Source organism: Scyliorhinus canicula, chromosome 16 (assembly GCF_902713615.1).
Source record: "Scyliorhinus canicula chromosome 16, sScyCan1.1, whole genome shotgun sequence".
In the NCBI taxonomy this organism is placed as follows: Eukaryota; Metazoa; Chordata; class Chondrichthyes; order Carcharhiniformes; family Scyliorhinidae; genus Scyliorhinus; species Scyliorhinus canicula.
This window is the reverse complement of record NC_052161.1, coordinates 59,254,785-59,280,769: the sequence shown is the minus strand read 5'-3', so window position 1 is coordinate 59,280,769 and position 25,985 is coordinate 59,254,785. Positions and strand designations below refer to the sequence as shown.

At 41.8% G+C, this 25,985-nt stretch overlaps 1 protein-coding gene across 7 annotated transcripts in view; it reads right to left on the bottom strand.

The window, feature by feature from the left end:
- LOC119950951 (pantothenate kinase 1) overlaps nt 1–25,985 on the bottom strand; it is an 86,472-nt gene that overhangs the window by 8,711 nt on the left and 51,776 nt on the right. For 4 of the 7 annotated variants that reach the window (XM_038773967.1, XM_038773964.1, XM_038773965.1 and 1 more), the window contains exons 4-5: nt 24,060–24,236; nt 5,640–5,763 (exon numbers count right to left, since the gene is read on the bottom strand). In XM_038773967.1, the coding sequence (XP_038629895.1) occupies nt 5,640–5,763; nt 24,060–24,236 (301 nt within the window). Of the gene's footprint in view, nt 1–5,639; nt 5,764–6,840; nt 7,706–12,360; nt 12,445–24,059; nt 24,237–25,985 lie in introns of those variants that run through there. The other 3 variants (XM_038773968.1, XM_038773969.1, XM_038773970.1) reach the window with 3 other exon arrangements.

Genomic DNA, 25,985 nt, shown 5'->3' with positions numbered 1-25,985 from the left:
CAAGCTTACTCTAATACTCTATCTTACTCTTCTTTATAGCTTTTTTAGTAGCTTTCTGTTGCCCCTTAAATATTTCCCAGTCCTCTAGTCTCCCACCAATCTTTGCCACTTTGTATGCTCTTTCCTTCAATTTGATACTCTCCCTTATTTCCTTAGATATCCACGGTCGATTTTCCCTCTTTCCACCGTCTTTCTTTTTGTGGGTATAAACCTTTGCTGAGCACTGTGAAAAATCGCTTGGAAGGTTCTCCACTGTTCCTCAACTGTTCCACCATAAAGTCTTTGCTCCCAGTCTACCTTAGCTAGTTCTTCTCTTATCCCATTGTAATCTCCTTTGTTTAAACACAAAACACTAGTATTTGATTTTACTTTCTCACCCTCCATCTGTATTTTAAACGCCACCATATTGTGATCGCTCCTTCCGAGAGGATCCCTAACTATGAGATCATGAATCAATCCTGTCTCATTACACAGGACAAGATGTAGGACCGCTTGTTCCCTCGTAGGTTCCATTACATACTGTTCTAGGAAACTATCGCGGATACATTCTATAAACTCCTCCTCAAGGTTGCCTTGACCGACCTGGTTAAACCAATCCACATGTAGATTAAAATCCCCCATGATAACTGCTGTACCATTTCTACATGCATCAGTTATCTCTTTGTTTATTGCCTGCCCCACCATAACGTTACTATTTGGTGGCCGATAGACTACTCCTATCAGTGACTTTTTCGCCTTATTATTCCGGATTTCCACCCAAATGGATTCAACCTTATCCTCCATAGCACCGATATCATCCCTAACTATTGTCCGGATGTCATCCTTAAATAACAGAGCTACACCACCTCCCTTACCATCCACTCTGTCCTTCCGAATAGTTTGATACCCTCGGCTATTTAACTCCCAGTCGTGACCATCCTTTAACCATGTTTCAGTAATGGCGACTAAATCATAGTAATTCACGATGATTTGCGCCATCAACTCATTTACTTTATTCCGAATACTACGAGCATTCAGGTAAAGTACACTTATGTTGGTTTTTTTACCTCTGTTTTGAATCTTAACATCTCCAGTTTACTCCTTTTAGTATTACTGGGCCTATCCACTGAGCTCCCCTCAGTCACTGTACCTTGTACTGTCGCCCTTTTTGATTTCTGACTATGTCTTCTCTGTCTTGCACTTTCCCCCATACTTCCTTTTGCTTCTGTCCCTGTTTTACTACCTTCCAACTTCCTGCATCGGTTCCCATCCCCCTGCCACATTAGTTTAAACCCTCCCAAACAGCTCTAGGACATCGGTTCCATAAACAATGAAAATAGATATACAAGCACGTGATGTATTTCCGTCCAACTTCTTGGTCTATTTTATTACAGGGGTAAAACAGCTACTTTTAAAATGGCTTGACATGCCGAGTAAAATAACCGGGCTAAGGAATTTAATGCGAACATGTTAAGTATTTGCAAAGTAGCTTGGGAGTATAATTTTGAGGCCAATGTTTTGAATTGGAATCATGCTGACCACAATGCAAGCACAGACAAGGCCAAATCCCAGAAGCTGTCAAAAGGACAAGCTTCCACCCTTCACATTCTGGAGACCGGCAACATATATTTTCAACTGTCTCAATATGGTCGTTGAATCTTATGGTGCGATAGAAGCAGGGCATAGTGTTATAAATATATTTATTGCATTCCTTTTGATGCATACAGACATTAAATTAAAATGAAGAATGACAAGTTATAATACAAAAGTCCACATCTAATGTTTCCTTACAAAAACAGCAGTTTGTGCAACACAGACAGAAAACTTGCAGCAGAGTCCAAGATGACTGTCCCTGCACTTTGATAGCCCTGTACAATGCTGCTTGATCTCCATGCTACAAGGCAACACTGTAAAGAAGCTCAAAGCACAGAGAACATGTAGAGACTGATCTGTGCAGTTTAAAAGGTCTTCACCTTGGATTTTTAAAATTTTTTATAAAGACAGACTATGCAAACATCATCGATGATATTCCAGAGATTTGTATCCTGCAGTGTCTTTGTCTACTGAGCAAAAAGCGCAAATGTTTTCTAATTTCTGGTGTGAGGCACTAATTCAAATACTGCGGCAGGGTGTCTGGGAGGTCAGGAATGGTGTGTGCAAAGCAAGCAGCCAGGCCTCATTTCAATAAATATGGTCAGACTCTGGCTTGAACGTGGTTGACAGACAATGGTAGGAATTTGGGTGGCTTGAGGCTGCAGCGAGCGACCTGTGGGATAGGGTGTGTGATTGGGTGCAGGGACAAATCCTGGGACACACCCACTCATCCAGGCCTACTGAAGGCCTTAAGAAGAAATATTGTGCCCGGGCCACTTTGGATCATAATCTCCATCCCAACAGGTGTGACATGATGGAGAAGCTGTTGCTGTTCTTGCATGCAGGTTTCCACCTTAAATTGCACATCATCAGGACCCAGGCTACATGTTTAAAGAAGGACCTGCTTCCTTCCTGCAGGACATCCTCCTCGTTGCTTGTTCAAAAGAGGTGGTCAATACCTGGACAAGTGAAGCCAACAAGATCACTGAGCTGTCTCTTCAGCCTTTTGTCAGTTGAGGACTTTTTAGTAAAAATTGGGGCCACAATGTCAGTTACCCAGGGGAAAATAGTGTGAGTACTGTGGGAAGTTGTAGAGTAGCAGCTAAAAAATAACTCGCAAGTCAACAAGTAATGGATACGGTGAAGAGTGCAGGATTCCGGAGACACGCCTGCTTGCTACATCAGTCAGTGGGAGGATGCATTTCCTTTGCTCAAGCGTGATGCACTGGTCCATTGCACAACCTCTGATAAGCAGAAAGCAAAGTGAACAGTTCTGAAAGAGAATCCCAGAGCACTTCGACAAGAGTGAACTGATAAAAGAGAGCCATGATGGATGTTGAGATTAGATCATATCTGACCAATTTAGTTGAAATATTGGAGGAGGTCACTTGCATGGTACGAGCGATAAAGGTGGGGTAAGTGTCAGAGGATCTAGGGGATGGAGTGTTGGAAAGAATTTTAAAATCAACGTTATTGGACCTTGAAATAGTAGTGGATTGTTGGTTTAATATTATAGGGTGTGTTACTGCAGTTACAGCGTTTTGAGAATATTCTTATATGGGTTTGATTTTTGGTCAGAAGGGGGCTGGTGGGAGAAATTTAACTCTATTTACCAGTTGGAAGATTAAAAAGTGCCTGTTTTTAATGATTGGCACAAAACTGCTCATTCTTTGTTTGTCAAGTCTATGATTGAAGATTGAATTCATTTGAACTGATAAAAGAGACCTATGATGGATGTTGAGAGTTAAGACCATATCTGACCAATTTAGTTGAAATGTTGGAGGAGGTCACTTGCATGGTGAACAGGGGAATGTCAATGGATGTTAACTGGATGGGCTTCAGGAAAGTATTTGATCAGGTTTAGGGCAAAACATTTAGCAAATATGATAGCATATAGAATTGGGAGTAACCTTGTGAAATGGACTATGAATCGATTGGGAAAGAGTTAACATAGAAAAGGAAGTGACTGAATTTATTCAGATTGGTTACTCAGATGTGGCAAGAGATGTTTCCCCGAGGGGATTGGTGTCTGGGTCTCAAACTTTTCACCACATACGTTAACTGATTAAGAAAAGAAATAGAGAGAGCACTGCATATCCAAGTTTGAAGATGAGATTAAGTTGGAAGGCACAATAAATTGTGCAGATGGAAGCAGAAAGTTACAGGGGATTAGATAGATTAAGTGAATAGTTTAAATTACAACAGATTGAGTTCAACATGGAGAAGTTCGCGGTCATCCACTTTAGGTCCAAGAAAGACTAATCTTTTAATATTTTTTAAAAGTGAGAGATTAGGAGCTGTGGATGACATTGCTGGAAAACTCTTAAAAGTTAGTCGATCCCGTCCCCGGGTCACTGCAGTTTACACATTGTCCCGTGTCTGTGTGGGTCTCACCCCCAAAACCCAAAAAGGTGCGCAGGGTAGGTAGATTGGCCACGCTAAAGTGCCCCTTAATTGGAAAACAATAATTGGGTACTCTAAATTTTATAAAATAAATTCAAGAGTAGGACACACAGTAGCGAGATCAGAAAGCTCAGAAAATCTGATGTTGTCTCCCCTGAAACATTGTGGATTCTGGGACAATTGAGATTTTCAATATTGTGAAGGGTAGACATTTTTGAAGTAAAAGGGAGTAGAGGGTACGGAGCAAAGACAGGTAAATGGAGCAAAGGTACAGATCAGCCATGATTTAACTGAATGGCTGAACTTATGGTCTATTCCGGTCAAAGAAACGAGGGAGGGGGTGGGGGGGCAGAAACAAAGGCACAAGTCTGAGGATGGTTTCTACGCCTAGAGATCCCAGGTGGATCTTTGATGCATGAACCGGATTTATTTTGGCTGGGTAGGGGAGAAAAATTGCAAACGCTTTAAAACTCACTAGAAGGTGGTTTCTTGGTTCTGCCGAAAAAAATCACTTGCACCAAAACTCTGCTCTCCTGCCATAGTTAAACCTTTATTGGTGTTTATCATTTAGTATTCCTGGATCAGCGTGCAATGATGATTACAGCCCAGTTGATGAGGAATAAGATCTGGCCCACCTCCCATCCATCCAAGGCTTATTGTGATTCTTACTTTCCTCGCTGCAGGAAGCAACACAGGGTATACTAAGAAAATTAGCATAATACAGATGTCTGTATTAATACCTTTGTAGTGAAAGAATGCATTCTGTGTGATAGAGGCTTACACGTGGTTTAGATTAAGTCATTAGGATTCCGCAGAAGAATGCTAAGTAAACAGGTGGTGCCCAGTTACTGCAATTTAAGAACCAAAGACTCATGGCTAGTTAGGAGCCAGCATGTCTACTGCTCAGCTGTCATCATTCTACAAAGGTGTGATGCTCATAGTTATGAAATATTGTCATATCCATTCCATAAATTACACTTGTACTTCAGTGAAAAGTATGTGTGCTGTGACATTGTCATCTACTGGGTTAGCAGCAGATGACACAAAGATCAGATGACAACGGTTTCAGAATTGATGGGTTTTAAAGCAAGTTAGCTGACATTGTGCCTCTAGGTGTGTGAAAAGGCTCCCTTCTAACACATCCATGTCGAGACACTCCTGGATTATTTGGCAGCTCCTAGACACCAATAAATAACCTACTCTCAGTGAGTGTAGATGTATGCGACTCGCTCTTACAGGTTTGATTTATCTCTGGCATCTGAACTTCCATAATTTGGATTAAAGTTCCAGCATAGGTTTTCTTCCCCATGAACTGGAATTATTTGATTTAAACAAGCGCAGAACAATGTCAAGTAGCCAAAAGTGAACGTTCGAGGTAGGTTTCTGAATATCAACAGTATGCAAAAAGTAACATCGCAGTCCATTTAAATCAAGCCATTTCTGAGGTGCTAATTCATTTGTAATACGCAATAATATGAATTTTGCAATGTCAATAACACAGGAGAGTGAATTTTAGTGCCACTAAAAAATTTGAACTAGCAGACAATTTGAACAGAACTCAGAATTTCAAGACTTTATTCCCTCTGATGCATTCTTAACTAGACTCAATTTACTGTAAATAATGTAACCAAGCAATCAGATAACCTTTATTAACAGGCGCTTACCTCATTCAGTGCACACATGCGAGCTATGGATCCAATGTTGTTCGTAATAGTGACCAGTGTCGCTCTGGCCAAATCTTCCTTACTGATGGAATCACGCTTCTCCTTGCTCATCATGTGACCAAAGCTGCATGAATTTTAAAAAGCCATGGCTGAAGACATAAGAAACCTTTCAAATTATTTCCGATCGCTCAAACTTTTATTTGGAAAGATGCTGACAAAAGTTATTTTCAGGTTTTAAAAATCTATTATGCCTACCCATGGTTCAAGTTACTGAATCAGTGAGGTTATCCAGGTAGAACAAACCACTCCCAGTAGCTTGACAATATAATTAAACAATAGTTGGTGAAACATGCAAATACATTGGGCAATGCAAATTTATATTGCTGGACAACAAATTTCCAAACACTTGCACTCGATCCAGTCAAATATCATTATCACGGCACATCGGGGCTCAATTCTCCGCCGTCGGGCTGCTCCGTTTTGCCGGCAGCCGGGGGTTACCGACAGCGATCAGCCGGTGAAACGGAGCAACCCGCCGGAGTGCTGAACCAGAAATCTGGTGCAACGGGATGGAAAAACCCACCCGAAGTTTGATTTGCCCTAAAGTAAAATTAGCTTTGCAATTTATTCACCAACTCTCAAAATCACGACAGAATGTTACAGTACACCAAGTCTATGCTGGTACTTTCCTCTCTAATATCCTCCACAGTAGCACAAAGGTATATTAGGAACAAGTGTAGACTTTCAGTCCCTCGAGCTGTACTACGACAGGATTTTTTTTTCAAATTTCTCCTTTGATTCTTTTTACAATTATCTTAAATTGTCCACTTCATTTAATTAACCAGAAGGAAAAGGTAACTTCTACTTCATTCAAATCTTTGCAATCTTGAAGCCCCAGTTAGGTTGCTCTTCAACTTAAGTTCTAATGGATAAAAACTCTCAACCTCTCGAATTGTTCTTCATCCCTGGTAATACCCTCGTATCTTTGCTGTTTTCATATTATTTCTACAATGAGGTGCTTAAAACTGTATACAGCACCCAGATTACAACTAATTAGTCTTATCCCGGAACTCCATGCTTTTGTAGGTGAGAGAACATCACTGATCCCTGCTTCTTTCTCAACTTCTGTAATCAGTTCACTTTTAAGATGATGTTTCTTAACTTCTGAATGTTTAGACAACTTGAATAATCAGCAGCAAGCTTTTCGTGAATTTAAATAAAGACCGTTTATTCACGCTCACACCCTTGAAATCTAATGTGATGGCACACTCACAGCGCCAAAAGCACTCAAGGGAAAGTACAATTGAACTATTAATAGAGCACTTTTACAAGTTATAAACAAAAAGAATAGTTCATAAATCAAACATGCACTGCCGGCTTAATGGAAAAGACGTCTTCACTCCTGGTGTGTAGTTTAGTTAACTTGAACAGCCAGAGCCACGCGCCAAGAAGTGTTTTTCAGGATTTTCATGAAGCCATGACTCTGCAGGTTGCAAATTTAGGTGCTTGTAGTCTTGTTGCCAGAAGGTCAATTGGCAATATTTTTGGACCCAAAAATGAACAGGTTTGGAGACCTTACGATGTTAGTCTTTGGTTCTCAAGGCATCTCTCTAATCTTTCTCTGTTGTGCCTTTCTGTAGTCAGTATTTTAAGATTAAATGGGAGACCAAAATGGCTGTGCTACCATGTGGCTTCTCACAGCCCCCTTTACCAAATGCAGTCTGGTCTTGGGTTGATTAACAGCAAACTGGTTTAATATTTCGGAAGAGGGTTGAGACAATCACCACCTTTGCTTCAGAAAGACCCATTCAGCTCAAGAATGTCATTTGAAAGGTCTCAGAATATGGATAGCTGACACCTCTTCATCTGGAATGTATCCATTTGTCCTTGGAAAAAGCATGGTATGTTGAATTCACACATCAGGTCAGATGATCCGAGGCAGCCATCCTTTGCAGCACGAACTGTCCATTTTAAAAAGTCAGTTCCAAAAGATTCCACACTGAGCAAGAATTCATATCTTAAAAGTTATGAATATGACGTGCCTTTATGGGCATGACACATCATCGCTGCATGGGAAGAAAAAATGGAATTTTGATTACTTTTTAAAGAAAAAAAAACATTATTTCTCTTGCTTTACCTTGAAAACAGCGAACACACATTCTGCACTCACTCTGACATCCATACATTAATCTTACAGTTGATACAGCTGGCATTATCTGCAACAGCCATTTTTCTGTTTCAGGCTCAGGTTTCTCATCGCCCTTTTTACAGGAGGCACAGTTATAACTGAATTTTGTTTGATGTTGGAGTCTGGTCCTAGGAAGGCTTTTGCTCAGAAACCCTGATACCCTCACTGTTTTTCCAACATTTTAAATCCTGATTCTGGTGTCGTCAAATAGGGCTGGATTTTCACATGCATCTATTTGTATGTTTGGACATTTTATGACCAACAGATATGTAATCTCTCGAGAGTTTGGGGCCAAGTCAAAACTGAATTTCAGCTCCCGAGTCCTCGAAGGGATCGGGTTTCACAGGTTGGCGTATAGGCATCTTTTCTGTTCCACGTTTTGTCCTATGTAAGTTTCTGCCTCTGCATTAGTTTTCTGCCTATGAAGTTTCCAACCTACATCCACAACCCATGGGGTTCAATGGTTCAGGCACGGATAATACTTATCTCTAGGGTGACAGTATGTAATAAACCTTTTAAGCCCCTGTGAGGAATCAGGCTTCTCCTCCTGTGCTCTGTCCTTAGTGGATTCTAAGGCTAAATTGCTGGGTTCAGTCAGTTCCGAATTTAGAACCTGACAATTTGATTCACAACGACTTGACTTTAATTTTCATTGTGGTTTTCACAATTGCCGTTCACCTTCGGGTATATTTATTACTTTCTCTTTTTCCTTATGCCGTGATGGGTTTTCTCTCAATAAGCCTCATGTCCTCTGGGATGCCATTGTTCGCAGGTGGATGTCTAGCTTCTATTGCACTCCCTTATGGCACTTCAACTGGGTGAAGCATCTCCTTTTTGCTCGCCTGTTTGGGAACCCTACTGGTACCTATTTAAACCCCAGGAAGGATTCTGCCAGCCATACATCTGGCACTTTTTATCTCAGCACCTTTACTTTCTGCCGGCTCAATCTAAGCTTCTTTAAATTTCATTAGTTCTATTTGGTTCCTTTAAATTCTATTGGCGCTATCTTGGCCTCTCCAAATACCACAAGTTTTCCTTCAGTCTCCATCATCCTTACTGACCCCATCGTCCATGCCCTATCATCCATGTGGGTTTTTTGGGTCGTCTTCAGCCCTCTTCAGCAGTGTAGAATTTCACTTATTCTCCTCGATTTCCCCAGGTCCGTGGGCTGCTCTGGACCTCAGTCATCCCTCGCGCTCCGGAAAAAGTACCCGACAGCCCACCAAATAATTTCACAGCAATAGATTGACCTCTCGCATCAGTGAGCTTGGAATGACCATCAACTCATGGTGACCAACCTACTATGTAGATGGGATTTAACTAAGGGAACAGTCAAACATTTATCCACTAAGCCCTTTTACAAACACCATGGTATTTGAAGACGACTGGGATCCCCAAGGATCGTTATCTTTTTCTCGGTGCCTGGGATACAAAAGGAGTCATCTTTTGTAGAAAAAGTTCTGATGGATATTCTGGCCTTCTGATACATTGTGGTACATGCTCGCCACCTTCATGGCTATAGACATCGTCTTGGTTACAATGCCCTTTGTTGACCTTGGAATATGCTCAGACTTTCCACAATGAAAAAACACTGGGAGTGTTCCTGCTGGTTTACCATCCATGATCCTTCTTTTAAAAGTTAAGAGACTGATCTGTTTTTTCTCCCCTACTCTCCTTTACTCTGCAGCCCATTTCGGTTTCACCTACATCCATCCTGTCTCTCCCTAGCCTGAGAGTTGCTACATCTGTTTATTTTCTGTTAGAGATTTGTGTATTAAATCATAGTCACTAGTTATGACGGCTGTCCCTCTGGCCTTTGAAACTTTGTTCTGCTACATGAAGCTGGACAGGAGGCAATTTTTAAACTCATCCAATAGGAGTGTCGCTCAATCTTTTCTGCGGGGTCAATTATGAGCATTCTCATCCACCAGTCAGATGCAAGTTGTGTCATTTGAGTGAGTTTATACGAATGTTTCTATATGTCTGGTGATATGCGTTTAGTACTGACTCATAAGCACTCAGCATAGCACTTCTTGTTTGTTCAGTTTCAAGAGCATTCTTCAGAAAATAAGGAATAAACCTCAAGCTTTTCTTGTTAACTGCACTTGCATCAGGAGTGTCCAAATTTCTTCAGGCCATTTCAACCTGCTTGCAAGTTTCTCAAAGGCTATTATGAATGCTTCAATGACGTCTTCATCACATTTCGCTACTAACAAAGAAAACTTCAAGAAGCCAAAGGTCGACTCTCAACTAGGGTCACTTGAATTACTGGTGACTTCTGTTCTGCATGAAGGTAATATTTCCCGAGCGAATTCTGGCCCATTTATGTTGAAAAATGAAAATCGCTTATTGTCACGAGTAGGCTTCAATGACGTTACTGTGCAAAGCCCCTAGTCACCACATTCCGGCACCTGTCCGGGGAGGCTGGCACGGGAATTGAACCGTGCTGCTGGCCTGCTTTAAAAGCCAGCGATTTAGCCCAGTGAGCTAAACCAGCCCCTATGAAATGACTTGTCACAAGTAGGTTTCAAATGAAGTTACTGTGAAAAGCCCCTAGTCGCCACATTCCGGCGCCTGTTCGGGCAGGCTGGTACAGGAATTGAACCGTGCTGCTGGACTGCCTTGATCTGCTGGCAACTCCTTCTCAGATTTTTGCCATCTGGAAGGCTCTCTCTCTCTCTTCCTCTCCTGGTATTCCCTTTCTCATTCTTGGAACACCAATTCCATCTTCATTCTTCTCGGCAAAAACCTGGCAAGATAACCTGGTCTATCTCAGACCTCCATGACCAGAACTGTCTGGCTGACAAGATTCTCTGTTCCCACCGGCAGCTCATCCCTACCCATGGGCTTCATTGGAAAATCCCATTGACAAGCAGCAGGAATATAGAATAGCCAGCGAACGATGCGCTGCCAAGAAACAAGGGACTGGGAGACCAGAGAATCCAGCGCCATATCTTCTGTCTGTTCCAGTGAGGGAAAAATGCTCAACCAGTACATTTTGCACCTCAGGCATTTTCTTCTTCTGCTTCACACTAAGTTCCACCTATTTAGTTACTGCTCTCAGCAGTTCAATCATTAACATTGTTCGCTTATGCCAAGCTAAATCCTACTGTTCTATGAACAATTTCATGTTAAATTTGGACATTCCACTTTCTAGTATTAATGTGCAAGTATGTGAAGCCTGCTGTAGCCCTTTTTTGTCAAAGAAACAATTTCAGTTAGCGAACTTTTCCCTTTTGCTTCCAATTTATCCTTTCAAAAGTAAAATTCAACTCATTTACTCCAATTGATCCGAAACCTGGATGCAGTCCCCAATTCTGTTGATCCCTTTTCCTTTCCTTAGATCAGTTTGCGTTTGAGACCGTATGTGTGCTCTTAACCTGAGTATGGACAATTTATTTAATCAGCAGCAAGTTATTCAGGGGTTTAAATAAAGGCTGTTTATTCACTTGCTCCTCACAGCACTCATACACAAACACACAAGGGATGTACAGTTGAAGAAAATAGTGCATTTTTACAAGTTATAAACAAACAGAATAGTTCATAATCCACGTGCTTGTCCTGTTCTCAAAAACATGCACTGTAGGCTTGATGGAAAGGACATCTTCACTCTTGAAGTGTAGTTTAGGTAATTGACCCACCATTATGTCCCAATGTCCTTTTCACGATTCTCTCGAAGGGATGAGCTTTCTGCAGGTTGCAAAGTTAGTTACCTGTAGTCTTGTTTCCAGAAGGTCAGTTGGCAATATATTGTTGGACCCAAAAAGGAAGGGGCTTGGGGACCTTATGATGTTAGTTTTCCTTCTGCTGCTGTATTTTCCTGTAGTCAGCTCCTCAAGATTAAATGGTAGGTCAACGTGGCTACCATGTGGCTTCTCCTTTAGTCTTATTTGAATGTTTGAAGACATTCTCTAATGAGGATTGAGACAATCGCCATCTTTGTTTCAGAAAGACCCATTCAACTCAAGCATGTCATTTGGATGGTCTCAGGATGTAGGCAATTGACACATCTTAGTCTGGCATGTACCCTTTGGTCCTTGTGAGTTTTTGAATTCACAGATCAGGTTAGAGTATCCTCGGCAGCCATCTTTTGCAGCATATGCTGTCTATTTTGAAAGACGAGGTAGTTCCAAAAGATTTCACACTAAGAAAAGTTCCTATTTTAGACACGAGTTATACTAGAAGGGTTTATATACTTGTTCTGTTGTCTTGCATGATCTGTGCAACTTCACACCAAGGACCTCTTGCTCCTTTATTCTATTCAATCTCTTACTATTTATGGTGCTGTTCTTTGCTCCACTCTTACTTACAAAAAGTTTTACTTCCCATTTTTTATAATTTGCATCTACTGCTCATTTGGTCATCCCACTAGTCTATTCAATGTCCTCCTGGAGTTATTTCCGATCCCTTCTAACCATTTATCACTCCCCACTTCTCCCAAATTTATCAGCAAATCTCGATATCGGTCCACCAATTCCAAAGTCTAGAGCATTCATGTTTTTGATAAATAAGAGTACCTTTGACACAACTCACCCCATCTTTCCAATCTAATTTCCTTTTACCGTACCCTTTGCTTTCTGCTCGCCAACTATCTCTCTATCCATGCGGCCGCTTCCCCTTAGAGCAAAGATAATGGAATTAAGTGTCTCATGTGTTAACCGTGTCAAATTTCTCGAAATTCTGTCAGAACTAAATCAGCTGCATTTCCTTTATCTATCTGCTGTATTATTTCTTTAAAGAATTCTATCAGGTGGGTCAAGCAATGACTGGCTCCAATCAATGCATTGTCCTACAATAGCTTATATGTATTTACAGCCTCTAATAGCTATCATGTTTCATTTTCTGGAAAGGTTAATTGCTGGAAAGGTGCATGCTTTGAACTTTTGAAAATTGCAGTTAAATCCTCTAATAGAACTTTACGAGCTTCTCTCAGGATCCTCGGATAAGCCACGAATGTCCAGTGATTTGTCCAATTTAAGCTACAGCAACTTCCTTAGCATTAGCTGTCTTTGAATAACTTCCACAAGCATCCAATGCTCTAACTTCTATGGTTCTACAACCTCAAAGGCAATAACCTTGGGACTATTATCTGAGCAATGTACAAATTAGCTTCGGGTATATAAAATTAGGGAGATGAATGAGTGGCTCAAAGACTGGCGTGGTAGAAGTCGGTTCTCATTTGTGGTGCACCAGGGAAAGTGGGGCAATAACGTTGGGACGGTATATATCTGAATCATGCTGGTTCAGTGTACAACAAGATGTATAATTAGGGAAGTAGAGAGGAATTTAAACTGAATTGTGGGCTAGAGGGATCAAATTTGGGCAGCTGTGTAAAATCAAAGAGCCGAGACAAGAGAAGAGAGAAAGGTAAACAGACATGAATAGAGAGGCCAAATCAGCAGATAAGGACAGAGATTACAAAAATAATGAAAGGACATAACTAAAGGCTTGGTATCTGAATGCAAGTAAGCATTTACAACAAAACAGATGAACTGATAGTGCTAATAGAAATAAGCATGATCTGATAGCCATTATAATGTCATGGCTACAGTGTAACATAGATTGGGACCTGAATCTGAAAAACATGAATTTAGGAAGCAAGGAAAATGTGTTGGGGGGGGGGGGGGGGGGTTCTCTAATTTAAGGATAGTATTAGCACAATCTCTGTGGACCCAAGTTCAAATCCCGCCACTGCAGATGGTGAAATTTGAATTGAATAAATCCCTGGAATTAAAAGTCAAATGGTGACCATGAAACTATTGTTGATTGTCGTAAAAACCCATCTGGTTCACTAATGTCCTTTAGAGGAGGAAATCTGTTGTCCTCACCTGGTCTGGCCTACATGTGACTCCCGACCCACAGCTATGTGGTTGTCTATTAACTGCCCCTCAAGGGCAATTAGGGATGGGCAATAAAGGCTGGCATAACCTGCTACACCCACATCCTATGAACAAAAAAATAAGAAAGAGGGATGACCCTGGTTCAGGATGTAGAAGTGGTTTGGGTAGAGACGAAAATACAATGACAAGAAGTCACTTTTGGGAGTGGTGTAGAGTTCCCCGAACAGTAGGACAGTAGGACAAGGTATAAGAGAGGAAATAAGTGGAACTTTCTCAGAAAAGATATAGTAATAATCATGGGGGGTTTCCATAGGGGCTGGAAAAATCAGATGGGCAAAGGTAGCGTAAATGAGGAATTCATAGAATGTTTTTGAGATTGGTTCTTAGAACAGCATGTTCTGGCACCAACAAGAGAGCAGCCTATACTACAGCCGGTATGGTGCAATGAGACAGGATTCATTAATTATCTTATAATGAAGGCACCCCTAGGTAGCAGCATTAATTTTATGATTGAGTTTTACATTCAGTTTGAGAGAGGGGAGTGTGTCTAAGAATAGAATTTTAAACTTAAATGAGGGCAATTATGAGGACATGAAAGCAATGCTAGCTAAGTGAACTGGAAAAGTAGGTTACGGGATAGGTCCATAGAGATGCAGTGGCAAAAATTTAAGGGAACGTTTCAGAATATACAGAATGGTACATTCCAACGAGAGAAAAAGATTTCAAGGGGGGAAACCACCATCTGTGGTTAACTAAAAATGTTAAAATTTCAAATTAAAAGAAAAAGCATGTAGGGTAGGTGTATTGGCCACGCTAAATTGTCACTTATTGGGGGGAAAATGTTTTACTTTTTTTTTAAATGAAAGAAAAAGCATAGAGGTTATGCAAAAATGGCAGGGAGGATGATTCATCAGATTATAAAGAATAACAAAGAATGACTAAAAGATTGTTAAGGAAGGAAAAATTAGAGAAAAGAGAAAGCTAGCCAGAAATATAAAGACAGTTTGGATCGATATTTAAATAAGAAAAACATTAGCAAAGTGAATGTTGATTGTATAGAAAGTAAGTCTGGGGAATGAATAATGCAGAATAAGTATATGGCAGATGAATTGAATCGGTCCTCACTATAGAGAATTCAAGAAAGATCACAGCTGCAAATTATAAGTCAAACAAAGAACAATACAGCACAGGAACAGGCCCTTCAAGCCTGTGCCAGTCACATGTCCAATCTAGACCAACTGCCTGTACCGTTCTACACCCTGTCTGTTCATGCGCCTATGCAGATAGGTCTTAAAGGTTGCTAACGTATCTGCTTCAACCAGCTCACTTGCAGTGCATTCCAGGCCACCACCACCCTCTGTGTAAAAAAAAACCTCCCCCCGTACATCTCCACTGTACATTACCCCCTCACCTTGAACTTGTGCCCCCTTGTAATTGTCATTTCCGCCCTGGGAGAAAGCCTTATCCCACAAACCCATTCAGTGAACACTCATCCACCATCTCCAAATCAGGAATTGGAAAGGAGGAACTCAAAATTACAATCACCAAGAAAGTTATTCTGAGCAAATTGTTGGAACTGTGGACTGACAAGTCCCCAGGTCCAAATGACTAGGGACATAATTGATGCATTGGTTTTAATTTCCAAAATTCCCCAGATTCAGGGAAGGTTTCATTGGACTGGAAAATATCAAATGTAACTCCTTTATTCAAAGACAGAGGGAGACAGAACGCTACAGGCCAGTTATCTTAATTGCTGTCAGAGAAAATGTTGGAACCTTTTTAAAAAAAAAAATTTTTAGAGTACCCAATTCAGTTTTCCAATTAAGGGGCAATTTAGCGTGTCCAATCCACCTAGCCTGCACATCTTTGGGTTGTGGGGGCGAAACCCAAGCAAATACGGGGAGAATGTGCTAACTCCACACGGACAGTGACCCAGGGCCGGGATCAAACTTGGAACCTCAGAGCAGTGAGGTAGCAATGCTAACCACTGCGCCACCGTGCTGCTCCGGAAGCTATTATTAAAGGCACGACAGCAGGGCACTTGGAAAAATTAAGTTACTCAGGTAGTCTTGTGAAAGGAAAATCACGTTTAACCAAATTACCAGAGTTCTTTGAAGCAACAATTGCTGTTGATAAAGGGGAACTGGTTGGTGTGCTTGTAGATTCCCAGAAAGCATTTCATAACGTTACACATCAAAGTTTATTTTGGAAATAAAAGCTCATGGTGTAGAGGATAACATATTGGCACAGATAGAAAATTGGTTATCCAACATGAAACAGAGTAGGCATAAATGGATCATTTTCTAGTTGTCAGGATGTAATGGGTACAGTGCCACAGGAATCAGTGCTGGGGGCTCAACGTTTTACAATTTATATAAATGATTTGGATGAAGGACCAAAGATAAGGTTGCTAAATTTCCTGAAAGACAGGAAGGAAGATATTAAGAGGGCATACGGAGGGTACAAAGGGATACAGGTTAGTGAGTGGGCAAAAATCAGGCAAATGGAATATAATATGGGCAAATTGAAATTGTCCATTTTGGCAGGAAATAGTATCTGGATGTAAAGGATTACAGAGCTCGGAGATACAGAGGGATCAAGTTGTCATAGTGCATGAATCACTGAAGGTTATACAGGTCAGTAAATAATTAGGAACATTAATAGAATGTTATCCGTTATTGCGAGGGTAATTTAATGCAAAAGTAAGGGGATTTTGCTTCAATTGTACATGGGACAGGTTTGACCACATCTGGAGTACTGTGTACAGTATTGGTCTTGTAATATTTATTTATTTTTAAAATGCTTTTATTAAGGGATTTTCATGTTATACAGAGCAAAGATGAGCGTGATCATACACCGAAAAAGTATAAAGTTTATACACACATCGGTTGTCTTCCATTATATACAATCGATTGTCTTTCATTATTTACACCGGTTACAGTTTCTTGTTTTTCAGTAGGTGGTTAATTTTAGTTGGGTCCCCTGCTTCTCTCTTCCCCCTTTCTTCCTAACCCCCCCCCCCCCCCCCCCCTTCCAGTTGGTAGCGTGCCTTCTACCCTCGTTGGGTCTTTTATCCAGGTTCCTGTTGGGGTGGCGTGACACCGTGTATCTTGTTATGTGTTGGGCATGGTTGGACTCGATGTCTCTGTAATCCACGCACCCCCCTCCTCCCCCTTCCGACCCCCGGATGGCAAATTTAATTTTCTGCATCTGGAGAAATTCTGACGGGTCGAACAACCAGTCTGCAGCTTTTGGAGGTGCTGCTGATTGCCAGAACCCGACAAGTCTGGGGCAAGACCAACATCTGGATCTGGTTGGTTGGGCCTCCTTGACACCGTTCGCATTTGTCTTCCAGCTCCCGGAAGAACCTGCTCATTCAATTCTGGTAAAATGAGCTCTGTGTACCACTTTTAACTGCATTAGATGTCCACGTCCAGTAGGTCCTCCAACAGCGATTGCTGTGGTGGTCATGGGTATGTCCTTATTTTCCTAAGTAAGACATTTTGACCGGCATATATCTTAGCTCGTTTCCCCCTGTCAGCTGAACTTCTCTGTTCGCTCCTCTCGTGTCATCAGTCTGTTTTCTGCGTAGAAGTCCCTAACTGTCAACGTACCCCTCGTCCTGCCACCACCTTTGGAGTTTGGGGTCCTTTTTGGCTTAGGTGAACCTGTGATTCGCAGATGGGGCTTTAAATGGACATTTTGGTTAATCCAAAAGTGCTGTCATAGTTGGTTCCAAGACCAGAGTTTTACTATCACCACTGGGCTTGTTGAGTGTTTGGTCGGTGGGAATAGGAGCGCAGCCGTGGCCAGAACCCGGATGGAGGTCCCCGTACAAGAGCCCTCCTCCATTCTCATCCACTTGGCATCCGGCTCCTTTATCCACCCCGTTACCATTTCTTTTTTTTTTAAATTTAGATTACCCGATTATTTTTTCCAATTAAGGGGCAATTTAGTGTGGCCAATCCACCTACTCTGCACATTTTTTGGGTTGTGGGGGCGAAACCCACGCAGACATGGGGAGACTGTGCAAACTCCACACGGACAGTGACCCAGAGCCAGGACCGAACCTGGGACCTCAGAGCCGTGAGGCAGCTGTGCTAACCACTAGGCCACCATGCTGCCCGCCCTTTACCATTTAAGACCATAAGACATAGGAGTGGAAGTAAGGCCATTCGGCCCATCGAGTCCACTCCGCCATTCAATCATGGCTGATGGGCATTTCAACTCCACCTACCAGCATTCTCCCCGTAGCCCTTAATTCCTCGCGACATCAAGAATTTATCTATCTCTGCCTTGAAGCCATTTAGCGTCCCAGCCTCCACTGCACTCCGCGGCAGTGAATTCCACAGGCCCACCACTCTCTGGCTGAAGAAATGTCTCCGCATTTCTGTTCTGAATTTACCCCCTCTAATTCTAAGGCTGTGTACCCACGGGTCCTCGTCTCCTCGCCTAACGGAAACAGTTTCTTTGCGTCCACCCTTTCTAAGCCATGTATTATCTTGTAAGTTTCTATTAGATCTCCCCTTAACCTTCTAAACTCCAATGAATACAATCCCAGGATCCTCAGCCGTTCATCATATGTTAGACCCGCCATTCCAGGGATCATCCGTGTGAATCTCCGCTGGACACGCTCCAGTGCCAGTATGTCCTTCCTGAGATGTGGGGCCCAAAACTGGACACAGTACTCCAAATGGGGCCTAACCAGAGCCTTATAAAGGCTCAGTAGCACATCGCTGCTTTTATATTCCAACCCTCTTGAGATAAATGACAACATTGCATTCGCTTTCTTAATCACAGATTCAACCTGCATGTTTACCTTTAGGGAATCCTCAACTAGCACTCCCAGATCCCTTTGTACTTTGGCTTTATGAATTTTCTCACCGTTTAGAAAGTAGTCTATGCTTGGATTCTTTTTTCCAAAGTGCAAGACCTCACATTTTCTCACGTTGAATTGCATCAGCCATTTCCTGCACCACTCTCCCAAACTGTCTAGATCTTTCTGCAGCCTCCCCACTTCCTCAGCACTACCTGCCTGACCACCTAACTTCGTATCATCGGCAAACTTTGCTAGAACGCCCCCAGTCCCTTCATCCAGATCATTAATATATATGGTAAACAGCTGCGGCCCCAATACTGAACTCTGTGGGACACCGCTGGTCACCGGCTGCCATTCCGAAAAATAACCTTTTATCCCAACTCTCTGCCTTCTGTCAGACAGCCAATCCTCAACCCATGCCAGTAGCTCACCTCGAACACCATGGGCCCTCACCTTACTCAGCAGCCTCCTGTGTGGCACCTTATCAAAGGCCTTTTGGAAATCCAGATAGACCACATCCACTGGGTTTCCCTGGTCTAACCTACTTGTCACCTCCTCAAAGAATTCTAACAGGTTCGTCAGGCACGACCTCCCCTTACTAAATCCATGTTGACTTGTTCTAATCCGACCCTGCTCTTCCAAGAATTTAGAAATCTCATCCTTAACGATCGATTCTAGAATTTTACCAACGACCGAGGTTAGGCTAATTGGCCTATAATTTTCCATCTTTTGTCTTGATCCTTTCTTGAACAAGGGGGTTACAACAGCGATCTTCCAATCGTCTTTCCCTGACTCCAGTGATTTATGAAAGATCTCAACCAACGCTTCCGCTATTTCTTCAGCCACCTCCCTCAGAACTCTAGGATGTAGCCCATCGGGGCCAGGATGTAGCCCATCGGGGCCAGGAGATTTGTCAATTTTAAGACCTTTTAGCTTTTTTAGCACCATCTCTTTTGTAATGGCAACCATACTCAACTCAGCCCCCTGACCCTTTATAATTTTTGGGATATTACTAACGTCTTCCACTGTGAAGACAGACGCAAAGTACTTAGTTCTCCAGCCATTTCCTCGTCTCCCATCACTAGCCTTCCGGAATCAGTTTGAATTGGCCCAATGTCTACTTTGGCCTGTCGTTTGTTTCTTATGTATTGAAAGAAACTTTTACTATCATTTCTTATATTACTGGCTAGCCTGCCTTCATATTTGATCCTCTCCTTCCTTATTTGTCTCTTTGTTAACCTCTGTTTGTTTTTGTAGCCTTCACAATCTTCTGATTTCCCAGTGCTTTTGGCCACTTTATAGGATCTCTCTTTTTCTTTGATACATTTCCTGACCTCCTTTGTCAGCCATGGCTGTCTAATCCCTCCCCGGATAATCTTTCTTTTCTTGGGGATGAACCTCTGTACAGTGTCCTCAATTATGCATACAAACTCCTGCCATTTTTGCTCTGCTGTCTTCCCCACTAGGGTCTGCTTCCAGTCGATTTTTGCCAGTTCCTCTCTCATGTCCTCGTAATTACCTTTATTTAACTGTAACACCATTACATCCGATTTTGCCTTCTCTCTTTCAAACTGCAGACTGAACTCAACCATATTATGATCGCTGCTTCCTAAGTGTTCTCTTACTTTAAGATCTTTTATAAAGTCTGGTTCATTACATAGCACTAGGTCCAGAATAGCCTGCTCCCTTGTGGGCTCCATGACAAGCTGTTCCAAAAAGCCATCTTGTAAGCATTCCATGAATTCCTTTTCTTTGGATCCACTGGCGACATTATTTACCCAATCCACCTGCATATTGAAGTCCCCCATGATCACAGTGACCTTGCCTTTCTGACATGCCGTTTCTATTTCCCGGTACATGTTGCGTCTCTGGTCCTGACCACTGTTAGGAGGTCTGTACATAACTCCCATTATGGTTTTTGTGCCTTTGTGGTTCCTCAATTCTACCCACACAGACTCCACATCATCCGACCCTATGTCGTTTAGTGCCATAGATTTAATTTTGTTCTTAACTAACAAGGCAACCCCACCCCCTCGACCCACCTCCCTGTCTTTTCGATAGGTTGTATATCCTTGGATGTTTAACTGCCAGTCCTGAACTCCCTGCAGCCATGTCTCTGTGATGCCTACCACATCATAATCATTCACAATGATCTGTGCCATTAGTTCGTCCACTTTGTTACAAATGCTACGAGCATTCAGGTAAAGTGCCTTAATGCTAACTTTCTTATCATTACAGATATTGGAAGTCCTAAGATGTCCAAAGTTATCCTTCCTTTTTGTTGAATTCCTAGTCTGCCTCAAGCTTAAATCCACCTGCCTACATGTTATCCTCCTGCGTATCTTGCCATTTAACTCTATGCTCCCTGTCGCTTTCACTTTCCCTTCCCCCAATTTCTGCTGTTTCTGCCCAGTGGTAATTTTGCAGATTTGGGAGGGCTAGGCCTCCCATGCTATTTGTTTTCTGCAGGACTTTTTTGGGGATCCTCGGATTGTTGGACTAATATTCCAATATGTACTAATAATGTGTTACACAACTAGATTAATAATCCCAGGTGCAGTGGTGTAAAGAAAATAATAATAGTGTAGTGGTTATGTTACTGGCCTGGTAGTCCAGAATATAGTAGTGTAATGCTTAGGTCAGTAGACTAATAATCCAAGCTACAGTAGCAGGGTTGATGATAATGTGGTAATGGGCATACAGGATATTTTCCTTCATTAGCCAAGTCTTAAGAGCACAGGAGCAAGGAGGTTACATGAAACATTATTAGTCTACAACTAGAAACTTATATACTGTTCCAGTCATTAGATTACAGGAAGGATTTGATCACACCTGAGAGGGGGGTAGGGAAAATATCAGGCGGATGTTGTCAGGAATTGAGATTTCCAATTATTAGGAAAGATTGGATAGGCAGAGCTTGTTTTCCTTGAGACAGAGACAGCGGAGGAGAGATTTAATAGAGGTTTACAAAATCAATGGGCCTAGTAGGAAATAGGTAGGGCCTATTTCCATTTATACAGACCAGGGACATAGATTTGAAGTAATTGACAGAAAGGTCAGAGGGGCTTTGAAGAGAATCTTGTCCACCTAGGGGAGCGTACAGGTCTCGGACTCACTACTTTAAAAAGGGGCTAGAATTAGAAACCCTCATTACATTTAAGGAAACACTTGGATATTCACTGGAAGTGCCCTAACTGACAAGAGTTGTGGACAATGAGTCAGAAAAGGTGTGATTAGACTGGACATCTCTTTTTCAGCTGGTAGAGACACTGCACCGGCTGAATGGCCTCATTTTGTCCTGCAAATCTCTCTTACGCTTACCTCACTAATTTGTTCTTTTAAAGTCAAGAATCCATGTCCTCAACTTTTCATTTTCCTTTTCTATTCAGAGTAGTTGTATTGTGGCTACTCTTTCCCCAAGTACTGTGGCCACTCTTTCCCCAAATGTATCTCTACTTTACGATTGTCTATTTGCTCCGTTTCATTGTATAAAAGCAGGTGAACGACTGCTACCTTCTACGTTGGAGAATTCACTGAAAACCATTCCGGACGCTCTACAAAAATAAAACCTCTTCCCTGTGATCAATCATATTCCATATTCTAATTTACTAGCTAATTAAAACCTACTCTTGTAACACGGTCATTTATACATGCATCTTTATTGGTGTATAAATGGCATGTCAATTTCCTTTCCACTGTTCAGTCTACAATATGCCCCCAATAACAACTGAGCATTACTATTTAAATCCTTTTGCTGCAGTTTAATGGACTAGCACTCGCTATTTGCTTCTGTTTCTAATCTGTGCCAATTCAACTGCCCAATGTAATTGGTATCAGAATGGCAGGTGAATCACTGAATATAGGAGGCAAGTTGATATGCTTTCCCCTTTCAAACATGTAAAAGTAACCACCACAAAAATATCAAAGGCTTGCAGAAAGCAATTAACGTAATTTCAGAAGCTTCAACGAGAATACTTGATAAGACTCTCACTCTGCAACAACAACAAATTCTGGCCTACACAGTTTATTTGTAGTCCAATAATGTTACCCTAAATGTAATCCAGATCAAGGATTGAAATACCGGAGAATGCAAGTTCAAGTCTCACTCTGGCAATTACAACATCAGTAAAGTAACCATGAAGCAGTCGGACTGATGCTAAAAGATTTAACCAGTCTTTTAGTGCGGAAATTCTCCATTCCTAGTTTGACATACAAGTGATTTGGTCCTACTCCAATATAAGTGATTTTTAACTTCCTAAATAAGCAGCATAGCAAGCCACTCAATTTTATTAAACTGTTAAATGCAGCAGTTTAAGGAAGTGGCTCGTCACCACCTTCTCAGAGCAACTTGGTCAAAAAATGCCAGAAGCATCTGCTTATGCAGATTGTAAATAAAACATGGCACATGTTACAAGACACAGTAGTGTCAGAGGTGAGAAAATATTCAGTGGGGTGCCAGTCAAGCAAACACACAAACAAAAACCTGATTATTTATTTCAATTTCAAAGGACCAAAGTTGAGGCACTGAAGTGGACTAGAGTTACATTTGCAGTAACCTGCCTTCCTTTCACTAACTATAATCCAGTGAAACATGCAGTAACCTGCCTCCCTTTCACTTTCAATACGTTCTGCTTCTATGTGGTCAAAAAGCAAAAAGAAACGAAGTGGGCTTTGCCATTAATTGTGTGAATTGGCCAACAACCTGCAGCAAGGAAGGGATTCCACTGTGGATTGTAAATCAGCATAAATTGATACGACTATTTTGCTGCTCTCTGAAAACAGCTCTCAGTATCCCCCTAATGTGCATGCAGTTTCTGCATTTGCACAGTAACTGCCAATTTAATGCTCTGTAGTACTTAACACGATGCACCTTTTGAATGACGAGATTTATGTTCCTGCAGCCCAAAATAGAAATGAGACTGATGGTGCAGTCATATTCCTGTAGCCAGCAAATGGTCAGTGATTGCAAATTTTAAAGTTAGTTTTCCTTCATCCCCCCCGCTCCACTTTCCTTCAATTCAAATTTTCTATTTCTTTTCCTGTACCTAATTTATCATATTTCTCAGTCGTTCCTCTGTTTATCAGCTTCTACTTCCAGTAATTTACAGAGCAAAATCTTTGAGCTAAATGACAACGAAAAACGACTAACTGGGCACACTGAGATGCCAATTCCAACAAATTTTAAGCCAGAGTCTGTTAGCATCCAGCAAGTCAGTCAAGACCCAGCAAAGGCCCAACATGAACCATATTCAAGGACCAGCATAACTGTCTGCATTTTCACAGAGGCAGAAAGACAGTCTGGCAGGGTGCACTGGCTGCCATGCTGACTCCTTGTGGGTGACCACCCCGCTGGTCATGAACAGGAGGAAGATGCCCAATGGTTGGCATAAGCAGATCTCAAAAATGCTCAAGAACCACTGAACACCTTCTCAGTAAAGCAGCATGCATTCTCCATGGGAATTTGAGGATATAAATTTGAGGCTGTGTATTATCCTCACCCCAGGCAGTTTCAATGAGATTCAAATCCCTACCCAATCACATGAATGCCAACAGGATACTCAGTTGGGACTTACCTGGAAGCTACCGCACATCCCAGTAGGCCAAACCGTTCATAGTCTCCTCCATAGATATCTTTAACTAGTTTGTCTACATTAGTGCTGTCTCCTTTCGCCGCCATCTCCAAAGCTTCTTCAAAGGTTTCGCACCCAGTAAGTAGACAACACAGGCCGAGGAAAGTTCCTCCACCAAGACTGAGGAAGGGGGGGGGGGGGGGGGAAGAAAACGTTAATTGTGAAGCAAATGCAGATAAAAAGCCCTCAGCACAACTGCCTTTATTAGCAATAACTTATGTTTGCATAGCTTCTTGAACATAAAACATCACAAAGCACGCCACAGGAGCATTATAAAATAAATTATGGCGCCAAGTCACATAAGGAGGTATTAGTCAGTTGACCAAAGCTTGGTTAAAGACCTAGGTGTTAAGAAGCATCCTAAAGGAGGAATACCTGGTAGGGAGATGGAGAGGTGTGTGGAGTAGCTCCAGAGCCTAGCACCTAGAAAACTGAAGTTGCAGCCACCAATGATGAAGCAATTAAAATCAGGGATACTCAGCAGGCCAGAATTAGAGGAACACATATTTTGGAGCCTAATGGAGCTGGAGGAGGTAATAGAGATGAGGGTGGGCAAGGCCACAGAAGGATTTGAAACAAGAATGAGGGCTTTAAAATCAAGATGTTGCTCGACCTGGAGCCAATGTAGGTCACAGGGGTGATAGATGAATGGGACTGGAGTTAACTGGCCTCAAATTTACGTAGGGTTGAATGTGGAAGACCAGCCAGGAGTTTGTTGTCAAGTTGTGCGGTAACAAAGGCATGAATTAAGGTTTTAGCAACAGATGAACTGAGACGGGGCAAAGGTACAGAGGTAGAAATAGGCAGTCTTAGTGATGGCCCACGAATGAGATTGGAAGTTCATCTCAGGTCATTAATTATATCAAGATTACAAACAGACTGGTTTAATCTGACTATTGACAGGTATAAAATCAGTCGCTAGGAAATGGCGTTCACAGTGGCAACCGAAAACAGTGGCTTATCTTCCCGATATTTAATTGGGGGGTAATCTGTGCATAGCCAGTCCTGGATTTTTGCTAAGCTGCCTCGTAATTTAGCAACAGTAGAGAAGTCAAGAGGTAATGGTGAGGTCGAACTATATCTTGGCAGTAAACATGTGAGAATGAGTGTTGTCATTTTGGATGATGTTGCCAATGGGCAGCATGCAGATGAGAAATAGGAGGGGGCAGGCAACAGCAATGGTGTGGGAGTGAGGATAAACTATTGCAGGTTATACGCTAGCTATCATTATAGGTAATAGGAGAGAGCAGTGCCAGCCAGACATCCGTGGAGAGTTGGTATGGATAAATATGTCTGCTGCAAACAGGATGAGATGCTTCAATGGAATTGATTACATCCCTTGAGTGGAGTTAGTTTCTAGTTGCACTTGCATAGCAAGACCAAGGATCTGGCTTGTTTCGAACATGATATAGCTGGCCAGCTGAACTCAACAAGGAACCAATGTTCAAATGGGTTTCACAACACACTGGATAGTGCTAATGTGACACTATTTCCTTGTGTATTTTGGCCGATCCTAACTAAACATTTGATTATTTGTACCTAAAACAGATTATGTCAGCATTCTGTAACTGAAGCTTCGCACTTGGTTACGCAATGAAAATGAAGATCCTAATTTGTGTTGTTTTGTCAGAAATGGTCTTCTGGAACATGAAGAAGAAATGGTTTCAAACGGAAACTTGAAAACTTAAAAAGGACATTTTCATAGGAAGTTTTGAAGATTAGTGAAAAAAGATTATACAAGGTAGAGGGAAGCAATGCATCTAATAGTTAAGGAGCCTGGAATGACGAACCATAGATACAAATTAAATGCAAGTTAGATCAAAGGGAAGGAAAATCTTCGAAACAAAGGGTTGTGAGACTGAACATTCA